Below are 18,777 nucleotides of genomic sequence, written 5' to 3'. Positions count from 1 at the left end.
CGGCGTAAAAAATAAACTTTAGGGTTAGGGTTTATTTCAGAAGTAAAGAAAAAAAAAATAACGACGATATGGTGACTATTGTTGAGCGCAAGTGCTCGCTACTTGAGTTTGCATCGGGTGCTCAGGTATGCACCAAGTATAGCGGGTGCTCGAGTGACATAACTTATTCAATATGATAACATTAGGTCATCAAATTCTGTGTTGTATCTCTGGGTTAAAAATGTTCACTACACCCCTTGATAAAATCCTGGAGGGATGCAGTTTCCAAAATGGAGTCACGGGGAGGGGGAGTTCCACTACACTGCGCAGAATTATTAGGCAAATGAGTATTTTGATCACAATACTTTTTATACATGTTGTCCTACTCCAAGCTGCATAGGCTTGAGAGCCAACTACCAATTAAGTAAATCTGGTGATGTGCATCTCTGTAATGAGGGGTATTGACTAATGACATCGACACCCTATATAAGGTGTGCTTAATTATTAGGCAACATGGGTCAGAAGAGAGATTTGACGGGCTCTGAAAAGTCCAAAATTGTGAGAGGTCTTGCAGAGGGATGCAGCAGTCTTGAAATTTCCAAACTTTTGAAGCGTGATCACCGAACAATCAAGCGTTTCATGGCAAATAGCCAACAGGGTCGCAAGAAGCGTGTTGGCCAAAAAAGGCACAAAATAACTGCCCATGAATTGGGGAAGATCAAGCGTGAAGCTGCCAAGATGCCATTCGCCACCAGTTTTACCATATTTCAGAGCTGCAACGTTACTGGAGTATCAAAAAGCACAAGGTGTGCGATACTCAGAGACATGGCCAAGGTAAGGAAGGCTGAAGAACAACCACCTTTGAACAAGAAACATAAGATAAAACGTCAAGAATGGGTCAAGAAATATCTTAAGACTGATTTTTCAAAGGCTTTATGGACTGATGAAATGAGAGTGACTCTTGATTGGCCAGATGGATGAGCCAGAGGCTGGATCAGTAAGGGGCAGAGAGCTCCACTCCCACTCAGACGCCAGCAAGGTGGAGGTGGGGTACTGGTATGGACTGGTATCATCAAAGATGAACTTGTGGGACCTTTTTTGGGTTGAGGATGGAGTGAAGCTCAACTCCCAGACCTACTGCCAGTTTCTGGAAGACAGCTTCTTCAAGCAGTGGTACAGGAAGAAGTCGGTATCGTTCAAGAAAAACATGATTTTCATGCAGGACAATGCTCCATCACATGCATCCAACTACTCCACAGCGTGGCTGGCCAGTAAAGGTCTAAAAGAAGAAAAAATAATGACATGGCCCCCTTGTTCACAAGATCTGAACCCCATAGAGAACCTGTGATCCATCATAAAATGTGAGATCTACAGGGAGGCAAAACAGTACACCTCTCGGAAACAGTGTCTGGGAGGCTGTGGTGACTGCTGCACGCAATGTTGATCGAAAACAGATCAAGCAACTGACAGAATCTATGGATGGAAGGCTGCTGAGTGTCATCATAAAGAAAGGTGGCTATACTGATCACTAATTATTTTGTTTTTTTGTTTTTGCATGTCACAAATGTTTATTTCTAAATTTTGTGCACTGATATTGGTTTACCTGGTGAAAATAAACAAGTGAGATGGGATTATATTTGTTTTTATTAAGTTGCCTAATAATTCTGCACAGTAATAGTTACCTGCATAAACAGATATCCTCCTAAGATAGCCAAATCTAAAAAAAAAACACTCCAACTTCTAAAAATATTAAGCTTGGATATTTATGAGTCTTTTGGGTTGGTTGAGAACATAGTTGTTGATTGATAATAAAAATTATCCGTTAATTATTCAAGCAAATTTTACATTCAAAAAGTCAAATGGCGATCCTTCCCTTCCGTGCGGCCAGTGTTTTTCCTCCACAAATGGGGTATCAGCTTACTCAGGAGAAACTGCACAACAAATTGCATGGTGCAATTTCTCCTGTTACCCTTATGAAAATGCAAAATTGGGGGCTGAAAAACATTTTTGTTGAAAAAAAAAGTGAAAATTTTATTTTTACGGTTCAACGTTATAAACTTCTGTGAAGTACCTGGGGGGTTCAGGGTGCTCACCACACATCTAGAGAAGTTCCCTGGGGAGTCTAGTTTCCAAAATGGGGTCACTTGTGGGGGGTTTCCACTGTTTAGGCACATCAGGAGCTCCCCAAACGCAACATGGCGTCTACTAATTATTCAAGCAAATTTTACATTTAAAAAGTCAAATGGCGCTCCTTCCCTTCCAAACCCTGCCGTGCACCCAAACAGTGGTTTTTCATATGGGGTATCTACATGCTCAGGGGAAATTGCACAACAAATTTTGGGGTCCATTTTTTTCCTATTACCCCTGCGAAAATAAAAAAAATTTGGGTCTAAACTAACATTTGTGAAAAAAGTTAAATGTTCATTTTTTTCTTCCACATTCCCAAAATTCCTGTGAAGCACCTGAAGGGTTAATAAACTTCTTGAATGTGCTTTTGAGCACCTTGAGGGGTACAGTTTTTAGAATGGGGTCACTTTTGGGTATTTTCTGTCATAAAGGCCCCTTAAAGTTACATCAAATGTGATGTGGTCTCTAAAAAACGGAATTAGTCTTACCAGTAATGATGTTTCCAGGAGTCCACATGACAGCACCATAGGAGGAGTAATCCCATATCCTGTGTAGGGACAGGAAGCACAAGAGGTTAAAGGCCCTCCCACCCCAAACCTCCTCAGTGATTTTCCAAGAATCACATTGGCTGGGTACAACAAAATTTTATTTTAGACTGCTTAGACATATGATAGAGTCACATACATTAGCAATATAGGGAGGGAAATAAGGGTGCTGTCATGTGGACTCCTGGAAACATCATTACCAGTAAGACTAATTCTGGTTTTCCAGTACGTCCCCATGACAGCACCATAGGAGTATACCCAAGAACTCATAGCTTAAGGTGGGATAACTGCCTGAAGTACCTTCCTACCAAACGCAGATCTCTGCTGTGAGAGAACATCTAGCTTGTAGTGTTTGCAGAAAGTAGTATGTCCTGACCATGTGGCTGCGGTACATATTTGTTCAATGGTAGCCCCTGCTCTAGTTGCCCATGAGGTGGAAATTGCTCTGGTGGAATGGGCTTTGATGATTTCAGGGGGAGGCTGTCCTTCTGAAAGATATGCTAGATTAATCATGGATGTAACCCATCTAGCTAAGGATGGTTTTGAAGCCTTCCTGCCTCTATTTTTTCCCCCAAACTGTATAAAAAGGTTAGAGTCTAATCTCCAGTTCCGAGTGGCTTCCAAATAGGCCAACACTGCTCTGCGGACATCGAGATGGTGGAACTCTTTCTCCCTCTGATTCCTAGGGTTTTCGCAGAATGATGGAAAAATCACTTCTTGGTTTAAGGTCATCGATAACACCACCTTCGGGGAGAAACTTGGATCCAGTTTCAGAATGATGCAATCATCCCGAATCTGCATACAAGGCTCGACAACAGATAGAGCCTGGATTTCACCCAACCGTTTAGCTGTGGTGATCGCCACCAATTCATTAACTGGGCCGAAGGCAGGTTTGCAAAGGACTCTCAGGACAAGATTCAGATCCCACGGAGGGGGAAGAAATTCTCTGTGTAGGCCTAAGACTCTGGATTGCCTTGACAAACCTGATTATCCAGGGACGCGAGGACAATGATGTGTCGAAGAAAGCACCTAGTGCCGCAATCTGCACCTTCAAGGTACTTGGTCTAAGACCTGCGTCAAATCCTGCCTGCAAGAAATCAAGGATCGCAGGGATGTCTGGCTGAGAGGCGTCTACCGTCCTGTGGAAATGACAAAAGGTCCTCCAGACTTTTTTTTTTTTTTATATATATGGCCTGAGTTACAGGTTTTCTACTAGCCTGCATAGTCTGAATCACTCTGGCGGATAAGCCCTTGTTCTTCAGGATCTCCCCTTCAGAAGCCAAGCTGAGAGCTGGAGCTGTGGAAGATTCTGATGAAACAGTGGACCTTGCGTCAGAAGATCTTCCTGAAAAGGTAAAATGATTGGGTCTTCCAACGCTAGATGACGTAGAAGGGAGAACCAACTTCTCCTTGGCCAGAACGGGACAACTGCTATGACTGTCGCCTGATCTTCCTGAATTTTCCGCAGCATTCTGGGAATTAGAGGAGCAGGTGGGAAGGCATATGTTAGGCCCTCTCCCCAATATTGTGAGAGTGCGTCCACTGCCAGAGGATGATCTCCTGGGTCAAGAGAGAAGAAAGATGTCATCTTTGCATTTGTTCTGCATGCAAAAAGGTCTAGGTGCGGCTGACCCCATCTGCGGGTTAATTGCTGGAACACCTCTTCCTTCAGTTCTGAAGCCTTCATCGGACGCCTGCTGAGGTAATCTGCCTCCTGATTGTCGGATCTCCGAAGGTGAACTGCTGAAATGGAGCTCACTATCTTCTCTATACTTAAGAATATCCTGTTGGCCAGGGACTGGAGAAGTGGATGTCTTGGTCCACCCTGATGTCTGATGAAAGAGACTGCCGTGATGTTGTCCGACAAAATTTTTACATGTCTGTCTTTTAAGACCGCCCGGCTTCTCTGTAGGGATTCCCAGATTGCCTGTAGTTCCCGAAAATTCGATGATTGGGTCTGAATCTCCGTGGACCATGTTCCTTGGAGATAAGACTCTCCCACTCGAGCTCCCCATCCTGAGAGACTTGCGTCCGCGGTCACTAAAAGACAAGGTTCCAGAATCCACTGCACTCCCTTCCGTAGATTCTTCTGGTTGAGCCACCAGTGTAGTGTGTCCTGGGAATCTCTGGACCATGACATCTTTCTGTCTAGGCAATTCTGATGTCCGTCTGTCACTTCCAGGATGCATTTCTGTAGAGGCCTGGAATGGAACTGGCTCCATCTGACGCAGGAGATGCATGACGTCATGATTCCCAAAATACTCATTGCCTTCCGGATTGAAGGTTTCTTCTCTCTTGCAAAAGAACGAATCCTTTGTGGAATTGAGAGCATCTTGTCTTCCGGGAGACAAGACATTCGTATTCGTGAGTCGAGATGGACTCCAAGAAAGATGTGTGATGTACTTGGGACAAAACTGGATTTTTCTTTGTTCACAATGAAACCCTGGCTGGTTAATGTCCGTAGGACAAATTCCAGATGTTGCGTCATATCTAGAGGAGATCCTGCTACCAACAGGAAGTAGTCCAAGTATGGAATGATGGTAATATCCCTGAGTCGGATATAGGCCACCATCCTCTGCCATGATCTTTGTAAAGATTCTGGGAGAAGATGACAGGCCAAAGGGAAGACATCGGAACTGGTAGTGTAGAATCTGACTGCCTGATGGTTGTGCAAACCTCAGATATTGCTGACTTGAGGAATGTATTAGCAGGTGGTAGCATGCATCCCTGAGGTCCAGGGTGCACATTACCGCATCCATGTTTATTAGAGGGATGGCTGATCTTATTGATTCCATGCGGAATTTCTTGTAGCGGACCCACCGGTTTAGGGGTTTCAGGTTGATAAATCGTACGGAGCTCCCCTGACGGTCTCTTTATTGAAAACAGGGAGGCGTAATGGCCCTGATGTTGTTCGTGTTCTGGAACTGGTACAATAACCCTCTGATGCAGCAGCTTCTCTATGTCTGCTTGCAGACGGGAAAGAGAGGTAGGGGAACCTATCGTCAGGCGGAATTTTTGAGGGGGATTTTGAGAAAATTCTATCCTGTAACACTGCGCTATAGTTGTTAGTATCCAGGGATTTTGAGTTACCCGATGCCAACTGTTTCTGAAAAACTTTAAATCGCCCCCCTACTCTGACATAGTCAGTCGTTTTGGACGGGAACTAGTACTGGGCTGGAATCTTTTAATCTTTGTTGCCCTTATAAAAACGCCAGCTTGTGGACCCCCCTTTTTTCTGCTTGTTTATTTACGAGAGGGGAATATTTACTCCTCAGGGAAGCCCTTCTCTTTATCGGACGCTTTTTCTAGAATGTCATCTAGTACAGGTCCGAATACTCTGAGCCCTGAAAATGGAATGGAGCACAGTTTGTTCTTAGAAGCTGTATCTCCAGACCATGTTTTTAACCAAACAGCTCTACGGGCTGAGTTGGAAAGACCATTATTTCTGGCCGCAAATCTGACCGAGTCCGCTGAAGCATCGGCCATAAAATTTGTTGCCATTTTTAATAGGGGCAATGATTGAAGGAGAGATTCCCTCGGGGTGCCATCCCGTAGGTGACTAACTCTTCTAGCCAGACTCTCATGGATCTGGCAATAGATGTAGCAGCGATATTAGATTTAATAATTGCTACTGAAGCTTCCCAGGCTTTTTTCAAAAGTCCATCCGCCTTCCTATCCATAGGATCTTTAAGTCCTGACAAGTCTTCAAAGGGGATAGAGGTTTTCTTGACCACCTTAGCCACTGGGACGTCAATTTTAGGAATAGTGTCCCACACATTGGTGTCCTCTGGGTCAAAAGATAGTCGGGCGCGGAAGTCTCGTGGTATAGAGAGTCTCTTCTCCGCATCCTCCCATTCCTCTAGTATCATGTCCTTCACATGGGCATTAACAGGAAAACCCATGGATCTCTGAGTTCTAAGACCACCAAACATCTCATCCTAAATGTTACTGCTCTTCTCCGTTTCCTCTACCTGCATTGAGTTTCGTACTGCTCGTAGAAGAATATCCATACCATCTGAGTGGAACATGTATCTTTTCCGTTCCCCGCCCTGAGGTGGACTAATGGTCTCGCTGTCAGAGTCGCCAGATGGGTCGATTTCACCCTCAGAAGATGGTGCTATATCTTCTCTGGGTCTTTTGGGTCCCTGGACATCCTGGACTCCTGAACCTGGGGGCTGCAGAGACGTAATAGAAGCCTGAACCTCTTCTTTGATTATATTACGCATCTCGTTTAATAAAGCCCCGTACTCCTCCTTTAGCATGGAGGCTCTACACTCAGCACATAGACGCTTTGTATATGAGTCAGGAAGTCTGATGTTACAATCCAGGCACCTCTTGGATTTTACTGTGGCCTTTTTCCCTGTATCCTTCTTTTTCTCAGAAGGAGGTGGTAACTGCCCAGATAGATCCTATAAAAAATATGGAGGGCCTGGTAAGAGTAAGCTCCATTAACCATATAAAGGAGGTAATGGTACACTCACATGACTGTGGGGCGATCCAGGGAGGGTATCAGGGTGAGCCATCTCTGCCATTTTGCTGTCAGGGGTGCCCAAGCTGTAAGCCTGTCTTTGTGCTCCCCAGCCCCCCTTCTTATACCTTATCTGGTCGTCCAGTCATTTTCCCTGCTCCCTGGCATCTGGTCTTAACCGCGGTTTGAATTTCCCGCGCGACCGCCACCGGAAGTAGTCATCCCGAACTTACGGTTTCGACGCCGAGAGGTCCTGGAGCCAGGAGAAGCCGGACCCGCCCAGAGCAGGACGCCGAGAGCCCCGGCGATGGGGAAGCGGCACTCGGAGGCTCCAGCACACCAGAGGGCTGAGGGACTCCCGACAGGGAGTGTCGGCCCAGGACCCTCTTGGCGGCCGGAAAGAGAGCCGTGGCCCCCCCCGATCCCTCCGGGGTCCCCTGAGGTATCTTTTTCTTCACACCAGTGCTCCTGCACCAGCGCTCCTCCTGTACTCCCTGTCCTGTGTAGGGACAGGAAAAACACTGAGGAGGTTGGGGGTGGGAGGGCTTTTAACCTCTTGTGCTTCCTGTCCCTACACAGGATATAGGATTACTCCTCCTATGATGCTGTCATGGGGACGTACTGGAAAAAAATGGTTTTGTAAATTTTGTTGTAAAAATGAGAAATCGCTGGTCAACTTTTAACCCTTATAGTTCCCTACTAAAAAAAAAAAAATTTGGGTTCAAAAATTGTGCTGATGTAAAGTACACATGTGGGAAATGTTATTTATTAACTATTTTGTGTGATATATCTCTCTGATTTAAGGGCATAAAAATTTAAATTTTGAAAATTGCGAATTTTTCGCCAAATTTCCGTTTTTTTCACAAATAAACGCAAATGATATCGAAGAAATTTTACCACTATCATGAAGTACAATATGTCACGAAAAAACAGTCTCAGAATCAGGGGGATCCGTTGAAGCGTTCCAGAGTAATTACTTCATAAAGTGACAGTGGTCAGAATTGTAAAAATTGGCCTTGTATAACCGGCTCACACCACTGATTGACAGCTGTTAATCAGTTGTGGGAGCTTGGTTGAACCAGGAGGCACGAGACACCTAGTCCTCTAGTGATAATATCCTGGTAATAAAACACAGATTGTATTGAAATAGTAACACACAGCCTAGTAAGTGACACATCGCTGCAATCAGGGTCTCAGCCCCTACATCATAGTGAGCTCAGATTACATGACAAAACCTGCTGTCAGATTCCCTTTAATCCTTTGCGTTTTTGTTTTCCTTCGCCCTAAATGAGGGGGGGGGGGGGGCAGTGTCAAACTATATACTTTTTTCTTTACTGGGGTTGTCAGACTAAGTGTCGTTTACATCTTCTGGATAAGGCAATGGAGAAAGGAGCTGGTGACATGGCCGTTAGACACTGGCTTGGCCTCCTTCCCCAAGAAACAGCGCCACTCTTGTGCAATGTCTGTATCAGGTACTGCAGCTCAGCTCCCAGGGAAATTATATCACCTCTGGGAAAACAATCTGAGCGGATGAACGGCCACATAATACCCAATCTCAGAAATTCCAAAAAGATTTCCCTAAAGAGCGGGGGATAGATAGGGAGCTCACTTACAATATATAGAGGTTTTTGGCTTCCAGTGATTAATACTGTCGGGAAGCTCAGTCAAACGTTACTTCTATTAAAGGGGTATTCCTAATTTCTAGGATATGTCATCACAGTACGACCAGTGGGAATCCAACCAACCGGTTAGCTTGGTCCATGCAAAGGGAAGAGAGGAGGAGATGAAGAAAAAAAAATAAAATATCGCAATATGATGCACTAATCTCTTGTAAGTATTGAAAGAGAATTGTCTATACAAGTCTATGGGTGCACAAAAAAATAAAATAAATCTGATCTTATTAGAATAAATTGTCATTAATAACCTTGCGGTACTAGATCGTGTACATTTTAAAAAGTTGACGTGTTAAAAAAAAAAAATTTAAAAAAACGAACAGGACACACGGGTGACTAGGTGGGTGAAAACCGTCCGAGTTTTCTGGATGAAATTTGGATTTCATATCCTGAGGATCGGTGGTGGTCTCATTGTCGGAGCTCCACCAATCAAAGTAATGACATTGCCCATCTTATAACATATTGCTGGGATGACAGATCCTCCATTTCCACAGCAAAGTTCAATACCTTTAATCTCCAGGTAGTGATCTTTTGACCCAGCTGTAGGATCTCTAGACACGGGTTGGAGACAGAAGGTAGTGTCCATTTTATGCCAAGAAACAAGACATAAAAAGGATCCTTAAAAAGGGACTGTCAGCACAGAATGACCGTTCAAACCAAGTACAGGCGCTCGGTGCCCCATGGTGTGGGGGGTCAAGCATTTAAAATGCCCCTTCCCACCTGCTTGTTTTCCCTTTAGCTCAACCCTTTTCGGACTTTATCAAGCCAGAGCTGTCAAATAAGAGAGGGAGGGTGGAAACGAAGAAAACAAACAGGTGAGAAGGGGCATATAAATGTTTGGCGCCGCCATGGTGCACCGAGCGCCTGTACTTACTTCGATAGAACGGTCATCCCTTTAACATGGACTTGTCATGAATAGTAATTTCTCCCAATCCCATCTTTTCCTGCTTACTTACTGCTAGGACATTTCTCTCCCTTATATTGACACTTATTTTGGATAGGAGGCCATTATATGACTCAAATACTCGCAGCCTACACATTCTCAGCCATGATGGAGTCTGCCGCATCTCATCAAGTAACAAAACCACGTTTTTGTTTTGTTTTTTTTTAGAAATACTCCAAAAATTTTCCTTTTACATAAGAATTGTTCTATCAATCATCTAAAAATTCAGGCCATCAAGTGCTTCTAGAAAATAAAACCTATAAAAACAGGCAGATCTGGGGAAGACAACAGGAAAATCTCATGCTACATTTGCACAGAAATTAAGTTTTTGCCGCTTCCCTTGTCATGTTCCAGAAGTGATGCGGACTGGGATAGAGATCCCCGCAGGCTGAACGTGTGCGCGTTCCAGTACAAACCTATGTGGCACACGTAAACGCTGTGATGCCCCAAATTTATAAAGAAGCGAGCACCATTTATCTACAATGTGCTGTGGTTTACGTTTCCTCCACAGACTACCTGGTGTTGCTGCAAGGTCACAAAGTTTCTGCAATTGTCACCAAGACAATGCCCTGAAGAGACGGTGCAAATAATGGTATAACACCACGTGTACAGTGCACCGACCGTATAATGGCTTGCGAAAGTATTAACCCCCCACCCCCCTCTTGGCTTTACACCTATTTTGTTACATTACAACCAGTGTTTAAATATTTTTGTAATCCGAGTTGTGTGTGATGCATCAGCACTGAACAGTCTAAGCTGGTAAAGTGAAGTAAGAAAAATATAGGCAAAAATTTAATTTATGGGATCATACAACTCAAAAATTGGCATGTAGATATGTATTCACCCCTTTTTGCGATGAAGCCCCTACAAATTTCTGGTGTAAACAATCCCCTTCATAAGTCACATGTCTGTCACTATATACACTTTACCTTTTCTGAAAGGCCACAGAGGCTGCAACACCACTAAGCAAGAGGCACAACTAACCAAACACCATGAAGACCAAGGAGATCTCCAAACAAGTCAGGGACAAAGCTCTTGAGAAGAACAAGTCAGGGTTGGAATATTATATATATATTATTCCAAATCTCTGATGATCCCCCGGAGCACCAACAAATCCATTATCATCAAATGGAAAGAACATGATTCCACAACAAACCTGCCAAGAGAGGGCCAACCGCCAAAACTCTCAGCCCGGGTGAGGAGGGCATTAATCAGAGAGGCAGGGCTAAGACCAAAAGGTAATCTGAAGGTTCTACAGAGTTCCCAAGCAGAGACTGGAGTATCTGTCCATACGACCACAATAAGCCATACACTCCATAGAGGTGAACTTTATAGAAGAGTGGGCAGAAAAAAGCATTTACTTACACATAAAAATTGTAAGGATCATTTTGAGTTTGCCAAAAGACATGTGGGAGACTCCCCAAATGTATGGAGGAACGTACTGTGGTCAGATGAGACCAAAATTGAACTTTTTGGCCACCAAGGTAAACACTAAGTCTGGAGCCAAACTAAACAGCTCTTCACCCCAAGAACACCATCACAGTAAAACATGGTGGTGGCAGCATCATGCTGTGGGGTTGTTTGTCGGCAGCAGGGACAGAGAAAGTGGTCCGAGTCAAGGGGGAAGATGTATGGTGCGAAATACAGGGATATTCTTGAGCAAAATCTGCTTCAGTCTGTCAGTGTTTTGAGACTGGGACTGGGACAGAGGTTCACCTAACAAAACAATGACCCAAAGCATACTGCTAAAGCAACACTCGAGTGGTTTGAGGGAAAATGTGTAAATGTTTTGGAGTGGCTGAGTCAAATCCCAGACCTTAATCCAATTGAGAATCTGTGGTCAGATTTGAAGATAGATGGTTTCCTCTGGTGAAAAGCAAACTTGAAGGAGCTGGAGCAGTTTTGCCTCAGGGAATGGGCAAAAATTCCAGTGGCAAGATGTAGAAAGCTCATTTTATCCAAAGTGACATGCAGCTGTAATTTCTGCAAAAGGAGGCTCTACAAAGTGCTAACTTTAGGAGGTAAATAGTTATGCACACTGAAGTTTTCAGTTATTTTGTCCTATTTGTGGTTTGCTTCGCAATAAAAAGAAAACCAAATGTTCACAGTTGTAGGCATGTTCTTTGCATGAACTGATGCAAACCCTCAAAGAAATAGTGAAATTTCAGGTTGTGAGGTGGCAAAACACGAAAAATGCCAAAGGGATAAATAATTTTACAAGCCAGTGTATATTCCAGCCTATCACTTACTGCTGGGAAGATCCTGCCGGCTCCAACATCTCCCAACACTTCATTTTCATTTTGCTGCCCTTGAACAGACATTTTTTTGCTAACGTCTGACTAATGGGATGACAATTAACATCTAGACCTCCAATCCCCTGCACCAGAAACCATAGAAATTCCCAGAGCATCATTCCGTAAAGAGAAGACTTTAAAATAAGAGCACGAACGGCACGTCTGGTTAATAAATATCTAATAAGTGCTGGGTTTGATTTATAATTAATCAACCCAGAAAGAGGTCAGATCTGGTTTCAGATCAATGTAATACTATAGGGCCAGAGCGATCCGGCTCTGCGGGGCTGTGCTTACATGCCAACACTTGTAGCTGGTACCCTGCATGTGGAATCTCAATAACTACATGTGTATAATACCTCTGACCGCACCTGACAAGCGCCATTATTCACTGCAAGAACTTCTTCTCTCCTATGTATCACACATGTTCTAGTGTAAAGGAGCGCACTGTCACCACTTTCCTCTTGCCGGAGGATCGGTGCGCTCCTGATGATTGACAGTTTGGAGCAGTGGCATGGTCTTTTCCCTGCAGCATCAGACCATTAATGCTGGTCGGATCCAGCCCAGATTTGTAAGAATCCTTGCCTAGGAAACCAACCACCTCTGATACAGTCATGGTGGTCTGTAACCTAGGTAACCGCATACACAATAGAATTAAAGATCCCTTTGTTCTTGACAACGGAGAGGATTTTCAAAACAATATAAATTGCAAAGTTCCTTGTTCTTTATAAGCACTTTGCAATTTTAGCCATTTTAAAAGATGACATCACTTTAATGGGAATATACTTGGGCTGTTATGATTTTATGCCCCCAGCACAAGTAATTTCTGCAGCAAACAGTGATGATATGTTACCACTGTGCACAAACACAGCAAATTCGCAGTAGCATAGTGCCAATTCATGCTGCGGATGCAACCATGGATATCAACCTCTGCATTGAATAAAGTGAAAATCCTGAGACGGTCCTATTTACCGGAGTATAAAATCGGCAGAAATCCATGTATGTGCAGCAGAAAAATCCCTATTCAGGTGCATGGAATTGGTTTTAAGTCACAGATAGGGGCTGTCCAGGATAAAAATAAAACAAAACAAATTGCCGATTTCTTTCAGCAACTGCATCACCCCTGAGCACGACTTTGGTCTGGTATTGCAACTCATCCCCACTGAAGGGAATGGAGCTGATCTGCAAATACAAAGCACAATCCATGTTTAGGAGCGTTCTGATTCTGAACAACCCCTTTAAACCAATGATCAGGGATCCACCAGCTAAAAACCTGGCAATAAGCCACCATCACAACCAGCTTGTACACCACGGTAGTAGTATGGTTTCATCTGCATCAGAGCGTCCCGCTGTAGATCACATTTTGGGGGGGGGGAGCAGTGAGAAATGGCTCAGTGTGCAGCTTTTCCATCAAAGTGTTAAACACCTCTATGGGACTGAGCACAGCGCTTGTCCATCTCCATCACTCCCATAGCCTACATGCATGACCACCTCTCTGTTCAAACAAGGGGCACGGGACCCCCAGTGATCACACACATTGATCGTGTAACTGGTGTATATCTATACCTAAGTTGTGATTGTGGACCAACACTTTAAAGTATTTTTTGGCCATCTGGGTTATTTTGGACGTAGAAAGTTACTCCATTAGTAATCTGAGGGCTTAGGATCGCTCAGCCCACTAATGGCTGAACCTGCAGAGTAAATCTGTAAAATCTGCAATGCCGGAGAAGAGATATACTTTGGCATCTCCCATTAAGTTCTGAGATATCATTGGAAAACAGTAACTTAACTATTTGGTTTCTTACACAGGGTACACTAAAAGGTGGGGTGTGCCATCAGCTTACCAGTCTGGAAACTGGCAAAATCCCCTACTAATAATCTAATGTCTAGACTGCAAATACCAGGATAGTTGGCTTTTCTAAGCCCGATCCTTGCTTCCCCCCCAGACGGCCATTTGTCTCCTCCCTGTGACATTACAGTAGTAAGTAAACCATCGCAGTCCTCACCATGTCTCCACGGGTCTTTGGGTTCTAGGGCACCAGAAACAATGTCATCATCACAAGGAAAGGTGACCCTCTTCGGCCCCTGTTTATTGCGGCCATTGTCGTCCTCTGGGGCCGCTTCCTCTTTGGCCCCCTTACTATGATTCTCTAGATCTGCTGCTCCAGTGGATGGAGTCCCCTCATTACAATTAACCTTTACTTCATCTGTAATGACTGCACTGGAGGAAGAAGAAGCCGGTTCGGTCCTATGAGGCAAAGCCTCCAAATCCTGGATAGCTGGTGATGAGGCAATGGAAGACGAGTCCTTGGTCTGTTGCTGGGCACTACCCAGCGAAGCTGCAGGTCCTGGAGAATATTCCACAGTCACGTCCACCCTCATGTTCTCTTGAGGAGCGGTATCTAAAGATGCTAAATTGTCTATACTGTCCTTCTGTGCGGGCACCTCGCACACCTCGTCTGTGCCATCTTCTTGCTTAGTGTTCTGATTGCTGCATTGCTCATCACCCGACCCTTCCTGTGTGCACAGAGCGTCCCCATTGGCCTCTACCTCAATATGTTCCTCCTGTTTGTGTGACCCCTCAGAGGGAAGATTTGCACTTTCCAAGACTGCAGGCATCTCCATAGTAGCAGGTACCTTATCCAGCCATGGAAGCCATCGTCAGATCATGCACCAGAAGCCTGTAACACAGCAAAGCATTAGTATCAGGTCACCATGCAACGTACCAAAACCTTAAATATCATCGGACTTAATATTTCCCATAGTATATAAATTCTGCATTTCTGTGTTATTTCTCCTGGAAAGATCTGAATAATATTTTGTGCAGGTACACCCACCCCGACCTGATAGAGTTCATTCATTCATAAATTTCCAGGAGGAATAAAAGAGGAACAGTACAAGATAAGAAAAGATTATACATAATTGGTGTTATGGGAAATGTAGGCATCTATTGAACAAGACATGTTAGGAAAGCAGACATTTGTTCTTTAATATAAAGATTAACAAGTATTCTGGATTATTGGATGGGTGCTGAAACTAATATAAGACCCATTTGTACAGAAGGCAGAAATAAAGAGTCAAGCTGGCCATGCACATTAGAAAGCTTTCTACTCCAACTACCCCATACACAAAATGCAGGGAGCCAGACGGAGGCCGCATACACATGACATGGTCAGCCGATCCCCCTGAAAGCGGCTTCTCATTTGTATGTGGGCCTTTATATTCAACAAAGCAAGATATCAACTATCCACAAGGTGGTAACTTTCTGATGGGTACGGGTCTGACCCCCACTGATCCCAGGAATGGGGCTCTGAAATGCAAAGCCAAAATGGAGCAATGGCCACACAATCGTGCCTGCGCTCCACTCAAGGACATTTGGAGCCCTTTCTCGTGTTCTGTGGGAGTCTTAGCAGTCAGCAAGGTATCACCTAACCTACACGTCAAACTCTGGCCTGTGGGCAAAATTTTCCCAGCAGGGCGATTACATTTGGCCTGCGACGCCGGCACTGCCCCCCTAAGCAGTGAAGAACTGCAGAAGACACGCTGCAGAGACCGAAGCAGTGGGGGACCGGGGTAGAGGTATGTTATTTTATGTGGGGGCCCATTATTCCGCATGGAGGACTTATTCTGTAAAGAATAAGGAAAAAAAAAAAAAAAAAAAAAAAAAAAAAAAACCACTCAATTGTAGACATTTTTTTTTTAATAAATATCAAGGTTGGTCCTTGACTTTGTTCAAATTTTACATTTTGGCCTCTGTGTATTTGAGTTTGACATCCCTGACCTAACCTGTGAAAAGGTGACAATTTGAAATATTGGGATTAACTGATTTAACGCAATATTTGGTGCTATAAAAGTACATTCATACGAGGCAGATCTGCTGCAGAAATTTCTGCAAGTGTCCCATCTGAACGAGGCCTGAAGAAAGCCGTGCACATGCTACAGACGCGGTGCCACGCACATAGAGGAATGGATTTTTCAGTCGCAGGTGCGTGTGAACATACCCTTATCACAAGGATTTCCTAATCACTTCTCTTTGCTCAGTCGTCTGCTCTTGTGAAATTCCACACTACTCTGCAGATCTCTGCTAGAAGCTTGGATTTTCAGATTTTCTTGATTATTAGGTTACAGCCAAACTGAATTTCTTTACAAAAAAAAAGGGGGGGGGGGCACAATTTGCACCAATAAAGACATAATCGCATGACAGATTATTAAAAGTCACATACTCTCGCTTCTCCTTACTGAGCATTTCCCCTAAATTACCAAACAGAACTAACACGATAATGACCAGTCCTCTTCTGACAAGTGGTTATAAATTGTATTCAGGCTTTTCTTAGTTACATCAGTTCAAGGAAAAGCTGGGGGGACACCTATGCACGCCTTTACAGCTCCAGCTTTCAAGACCCTCAATGGGTGACGGCATATGGTTAGATATGCAATCACTTTATAGTTGATGGGACCCCCACAAATCCTGAGGATGAAGAAGATAGTTGGGTGAATCAGTCGTTTCCTGCGCAGTGGTGCTACTATCCACCCGCTGCGCAGAGGAACTGCAGCACAGCCCTGTTCAACTCGATAAGATCGGATGCTGCTGTCAGTGGCAAAACAGTGAAAGGGCCCCTTCATTTTCAGGATTAGTGATGTGGGGGACCCCCCCAAGCCTAACCCATCACTTGATAATATTGTAAGAGCCCTTGCGGGCAGGGTCCTCGCTCCTCCAGTACCAGTCGCTGACATGTTTTTGTTCAAGATTATTGTAATTGTTTTGCTATGTATACCCCTTTTTCATATGTAAAGCTCCATGGAATAAATGGTGGTAGAATAATAAATAATAATTTCTTTAATAACAAACCCTTAAACCATTGCCAGACAAATTTCCCATGTAAAAAAAAAAAAGTATGCACCAATGATAGGTGCTGGCGAACCCTCCATACACATGCACGCTCAGACTATAGGGGTATGCATGCACTATGGGGGACAAACCTGCTACCGTTCACCTCTCATCTGCACTGAGCACAAGAGTTGGGAGGATCTATACATGTAAAATAATTGTTCCTTCCAAAGAAAAAAAAAAAAAAGGTGGGTTTCGCCAACTTTGCTATACGGGAGACATGGCGGTCACATTGATTCTTCCATCAGATTTTTTGAATTACCCAAGCAGATAACATTCCTTCCCATTTATGGGGGAAGAACTATACACAAGATTTAAGAATTATTACAAACTTGGAAGAAATTACGGATTTCACTCTTGACCCTCCACCGCCATTTTGTGTGCACCCCCCCTCCCCGGGGAAGGGTCTATAGGGACAGTCACCACCACCGGTAACTGGAGACCACGGTCGTCTCTCTTGATACAAATGGACACAAAATAATAAGACTAAGAGCCCCGGCTCACAGCCCCTGGGGGCCGCCATAAGTACAGAGAAAGCTTGCTGAACAAGACCTTAGACCCCCCATATAACACCTGGGGTCCAGTGGAAGCCCCCCGGGACTATCAATCACCATGATATGCAAAACAGAGCTGCAAATATGGCGTATGCACGTAACTGAATATAGGGGGAGTGCAGCTGAATAATAGGGGACAATCTTGGAGCGTGTCCTGAGATCAGCGGCGTTAGGGGTCGCAAACACCACTTCTCCCCATCCTCCAGAGAAATAACAGACAAGACAGCGTGGCCCCTGGATATGTGGCCCCTGCCTGCAGATTTCACTGTCTCTTACTGTTCCTGGGAGTCTCACACCATAAATATAGGCAGCAGACAGTCTCATTACCTCTCAGCGGCTGTCAGTCCCCAGCAGCATGTGTACAGCCGGGTTACATGGCTCCCCAGTGTTATATCAGCTGCAGCAGGTCTGTGCAATGAGCCCCTCAGTGCCCGCACACAGGGCAGCCTCCGTCTTCTCTTCACTGGTTTGTGTCTCTGCTGCTTCTTGTTTGTCTCTGTCGTTCCAAGAATGTCTCTTGCTGTCTAAACTCAGTTTCCGGGTCACATGTCTCCGTCTCAGGTCTCTGCCAGGCTGCGACGCCAGAAAACAGCTGAGCCAATCAGCGCCTGCCGCGTCAGCAGCCACCATAGAGGCCAAGGAGGACCGGAGAATATAGGAAGGACGGACCATAAAGAGTGACAGCTGGGGAAAGAGCGTCCGCAGTGCAATAGAGTTGGGGGGGGGATTGTTTACAAAAATGAACTACAAATCCCAGCGTGCATTGCAGAATTACAATAGAAATGCATTAGTAGTGTAAATAATAAAGGAATATAACATTTGTGTCCGGATTACCACAGAGTGTATGTGACACATAAAGTTATTTTGGAAAAAAAAAAATATGTGTATGCAGCTTCTATGCAGAGCTGTATGTCACCATGGTAACAGACTATTCTATGGAGAGCTGTGTGTTACCATGGTAACAGACTACACATGCATACAAGCTGTATGTTACAATGCTGACATTAACCCATTAAGTACGCACTTTTCCTTTTTTACACTTTGGGTTTTTTTTCTACTCAAGCGAGAACTTTTTGATTTCTCTGTCTGCACAGCCCTATGAGGGCTTGATCTTTGTTTTGTTGATTGGTCGGGTCGTGGTTTTGAATGACGCCGGTCAGTGCGGCGAAAAAGTGAAAAAAAAATGTTTTTTTTTTTTTTTTTAGGTTTTCTTTTTTACCGTGTTCATTGTGGGGTAAAAATCTAGTAGGTCGGTCCGATTACAGTGAATATCCCTTGGTTGAACTTGATGAATATTTGACTCTTTTTT

General features: G+C 44.3%; 1 protein-coding gene across 1 annotated transcript in view; it reads right to left on the bottom strand.

Moving 5' to 3' along the window:
- The window catches only part of PPP1R37 (protein phosphatase 1 regulatory subunit 37), a 43,756-nt gene extending 25,685 nt beyond the window's left edge, over positions 1 to 18,071 (bottom strand). The window contains exons 1-2 of the mRNA XM_073641414.1: positions 17,796 to 18,071; positions 14,033 to 14,707 (exon numbers count right to left, since the gene is read on the bottom strand). Coding sequence (XP_073497515.1) covers positions 14,033 to 14,651 — 619 coding nt within the window. The 5' untranslated portion in view covers positions 14,652 to 14,707; positions 17,796 to 18,071. The remainder of the gene's footprint in view (positions 1 to 14,032; positions 14,708 to 17,795) is intronic.
- Between the last annotated feature and the right edge of the window lie 706 nt (positions 18,072 to 18,777).

Source organism: Phyllobates terribilis, unplaced genomic scaffold, assembly GCF_046119375.1.
Source record: "Phyllobates terribilis strain yellow unplaced genomic scaffold, ASM4611937v1 Scaffold_7__3_contigs__length_470593459, whole genome shotgun sequence".
NCBI lineage: Eukaryota > Metazoa > Chordata > Amphibia > Anura > Dendrobatidae > Phyllobates > Phyllobates terribilis.
This window is presented reverse-complemented; position numbering and strand designations above follow the sequence as displayed.